Here is a 4,196-nt window from a genome sequence, read left to right on the forward strand (position 1 = left end):
GGAGATGAACCTGATCATTTGTGTCGGGGGGGAGGAAACCATCTAACATGTGTACATAGCTATAGACAAATTTAGTTTGTTTCTAACTAAATGGAATGTATAGTCTTTATTATTGTTATTATTATTATTATTATTATTATTATTATTAAACAGGATTTATATAGCTCCAACATATTACGCAGCACTGTACATTAAATAGGGGTTGCAAATGACAGACAAATACAGACAGTGACAAATGAGGAGAGGACCCTGCCCCGAAGAGCTTACAATTCAGGAGGTGGGGGAAGTAACACACAATAGGAGGGGAGATATGTAGCGGTGGGAAGTAGTGATGGTTTCAAAAGACAGAAGACGACGGGTAGGCAAGTTTGAAAAAATGGGTTTTGAGCACTCTTTTAAATGAACAGAAAGTAGGAGCAAGCCGAATAGGACGAGGAAGACCATTTCAGAGAGTTGGGGCAGCTCCAGAGAAGTCTTGTATCCGTGCGTGTGATGAGGTTATGAGTGAGGAAGTCAGTAGTAGGTCATTGGAGGAGAGGAGAGAGCGGCTGGGGGATTACTTTTTTACCAGGTCAGAAATGTAAGTTGGACAAAAACTGTGTAGGGATTAGAAGGCAAAGCACAGGAGTTTGAATTTGATTCTAAGGTGAAATGGAAGCCAATGAAGAGAACTACAAAGACATGCAGCAGAAGAGGAGCGGTGGGAAGGATGGATGAGTCTGGCTGCAGCATTCATGATAGATTGTAGAGGAGAGAGTCGGGTTAGTGGAATACTAGAGAGGAGGAAGTTACAGTAGTCCAGACGAGAGATGATAAGAGCGTGTACAAGGAGTTTGGTGGTCTCAGGGGACAGGTAGGGGCAGATAGTACACACAGTAAATCTAATCTTGTCTGTTAGTGTGCCTGTGTGTAATTTATAATTATTATATGTAAATGATTCGACATTTTCTTATCACACACACAAAAGTTTCCTGGTTTTCATTGATTCTTCAACTCTATACATAAGCTGTGCCATTTAAAACCATGTCTTCCCCAGTTCCTGACACCATGGGCCTGAATTATAAAAGCTCTCCAAGGCTAGAAAGATACACGTTCATCAGTAAAGCTTTGTGATCCAGCAAAGCTGGAATGACTTTCTTAAAAGTCATTTGCTATTTGTTAGTACATTTTTTCAATCCTGGACCAGATCCATTCCAGGTTTGCTGGATCACCCAGCTTCACTGATAAATGTAAATCCTTTGCAGCATTCATTAGCTTTATTAAATCAGAGCCCATTTCTCAACTGACTGAAAGGGAAAAATATAGAAAGCTCATAAATGTGACATTTTGGAAATTTTTTATAAATTACCTCATCACCAGAGGCATGATCCTTTTCATCTGTAACAACAATGGCACTTTCCTCACTCTGCTCCTCCTCAGGGTCAAAAACCTGCAAGAACATGTACACCAGGACATTAGATAACACAAAATATCGTGTTTTATATTAAAATTAAGTACCGGTATATTGTTTGTACTTTATTTTTCAACTGTTTAACCTCAAAAATATATATTAAAAAAATCAAGTATATTTAAGTATACTTAAAAAGTCCAAATTTAATTTTATAAACATACATTTAGGATCAGCTGTAATGCATTCTTGGTAACGAATGGGCAAATCATCTTGAACACGTTTCTTGCCACCACACGGAAAAGCTTGCTAGGTTGAGAGAAAAGCGACAGAAGAATTTCCACCATCACTTCTACCCACTCTGGTTCTCCTGAATATGTTAAAAGAAAATATAAAAATGTTTGTACACAAGACAATTTCTTGATTTTTACAGAAGCCCTATATCATAACTCCAGGTATGTACTAAAAAGATTATTAGAATTAACGTCACATTAATTTGGCATCAAATACCAATTTAAACAAATGATCAGTCACACTATTGTATCATCTTAGGATCTGCTAAAATAAATGTGTCTCACCAAATTAAATACTCTGTGTCTGCTACACAGTAAAGGTATGTTAAGCCCTGCTTCTGAAAACCATGGCAGGTATTCACTCCTGCACAGCTAGCTTCCAGAAATGTTTTTAGGCAAAAAAAAGCTTGCATTTGCAAAAGCCTGTAGAGGCATTTGTGGGTGTTTGCAAGTCAATATAGACTGGGAATAGTGTAACAAAATGAGAGGGCTTTTAAGTGGAAACACTGCAAAGAATCGATTTTTTGTTGAACTATATTTTTCTTTTTTTACTCTATTCTAATTCACAGAATCAAGGCTGGGCAACCAAATCTAATTTTTTCCCTAATGCAAACACACTTGAGAAGTCAATGGAGATGTTTGGATTCCAAAGGACCCAAGAAGCTGCTTGTAAAAGCCTGCAAAAGCCTTCAAAAAAACAAAATAGACTGATGCAAAAAATTGTGAACACAGCTGCACCTATGCTCTTCAAATATGACACAGATCCTTTAGGTGATACTCCAGACCAATTGATAAATGCAAAGGGGAAATACATATAATTCACCTACAGCCACTTCCACAGTGTTCTAACTTTTTGCCTGACATTATGCTTTTAACTATAATTCAATTTACCATACTTTCTGATAAACAAGACCAAGAGTCCCGTTATGACAAGAAAGTAAAGATAAATATTAAAAAACAATATTAAAGGCACTTACAAAAGAATAATAATAAATAAAAAATTGGCATTCTAACAGAAGATAACAAGACTAACCTTCACTTTCCTTTTTCTTTTTGGCTTTTTTGCCAACAGCCTTTTCCAGACAGTTGTGGATATCATTTAACAAATCAATACTCTCTGCTGGCGTCTAGATAAAAGACATAGTATATTGCTATCAAAATGGTATATAATGGTAAATGATGTACAATAGAGGCAATAATATCTTCATAACATGAATTTATTATATTCAGTACATAATTCCTATAAATACTTGTATTTAATATTAGTAATACTAAGTGATACTAGTTATAAATGCAGATATATAGATACATATGAAACATAATAGCACAAATATGTACTTTATCCAAGCCTAAACAAAATTACAAATGTATATGGCAACAAGATACACAATGAGCAAACACACTTCCATGCTGCCCGAATCTGCCAGTGTAGCTTGACAAAATCTTTGTGGCCTTGAGCCCTTAGAAAATTTAAAGGAAAGTAAACAAGCAAACAGGAGATTTTAAAAGAAAAAAAAAAAGTTATCTTGTTGTATTTTACCTTAAAAAGGTGAATTCCTACTAGCAGCAACAACTGTTGATAGGCCGATAGCTCCATGCTATTTGATTTCTTGCGTGCTTGCTTCTTTTGAAGGTCTTGTACATACTGAAGCATTCTACACAAAAATAATTATTTAACCAGACAAGTTGGATCATTAACCATCATATAAATACTAATATTTAGCCACATCATTTCTAGGAAATACATTTGTGCCGTTCTCTGTCATCTACAAATTTCCAAACTAGTTTTTTGAATTTTTTTGAAGAGTTTATAGAATTCTCTTCCAGAATCACAACACAAAATGAATATCTTGTTTTCATGCCTGAATAATATTCTGCTTACAATAATGGTAGTGTTAACTTAAAAACTTAAACTTTAAATGGGGGTCCCACCCTCCCGGGGTCCCACCCTCCCTACATCCGAATTCTGTATCAGGGCAAATAGGTCTATTGCTTACCGTTCCCAAGCGTTCTTTTCCTCTTCGCCAAATGGTTTAACAGCTTTAACAACTTTCTCCCGTGAAAGCAGCAAATTAGCATAGCGCACCATGCAATGAATCCAAAGGCTTCCATCTGCTGTAAAACCAACTATATGCCTCTCCTTCATAGTGTTATCTGCAGAACTTTCTCCCAGGGCTGGCATGTTGTTTAGATTAAGCAACAAGCTGGAATTCAATAATGCATAAATTACATTTTTACTATTTCTGCCTCCTAAAAATAAAACTTACTTTTTCAAAAACAATTTAGGCATTTTTTGTGTATATCATACAGGTGGATGAGGAGTACAATTATATAGCACAAATCTTTTGTTACTACCATCTAAACCCAAAACATGCAACAATACTATATATTTTGGAAAATGTAATTTTAACAAATTTTAACAAATTTTAACAAATTCCGAAAACATTTATATTGAGGATATAGGGACATTTCTATTAGATTGCACACCGAAAATAAAGCAGAAAGGCACTGCACCT

At 35.5% G+C, this 4,196-nt stretch overlaps 1 protein-coding gene across 1 annotated transcript in view; it reads right to left on the bottom strand.

Moving 5' to 3' along the window:
• MYBBP1A (MYB binding protein 1a) overlaps positions 1-4,196 on the bottom strand; it is a gene marked incomplete in the record, with an annotated part of 27,096 nt that overhangs the window by 14,475 nt on the left and 8,425 nt on the right. The window contains 5 exon segments of the mRNA XM_072405368.1: positions 1,349-1,429; positions 1,612-1,757; positions 2,714-2,807; positions 3,221-3,335; positions 3,678-3,884. Coding sequence (XP_072261469.1) covers positions 1,349-1,429; positions 1,612-1,757; positions 2,714-2,807; positions 3,221-3,335; positions 3,678-3,884 — 643 coding nt within the window.

This window comes from Pyxicephalus adspersus, chromosome 1 (genome assembly GCF_032062135.1).
Source record: "Pyxicephalus adspersus chromosome 1, UCB_Pads_2.0, whole genome shotgun sequence".
NCBI classification, from domain to species: Eukaryota; Metazoa; Chordata; class Amphibia; order Anura; family Pyxicephalidae; genus Pyxicephalus; species Pyxicephalus adspersus.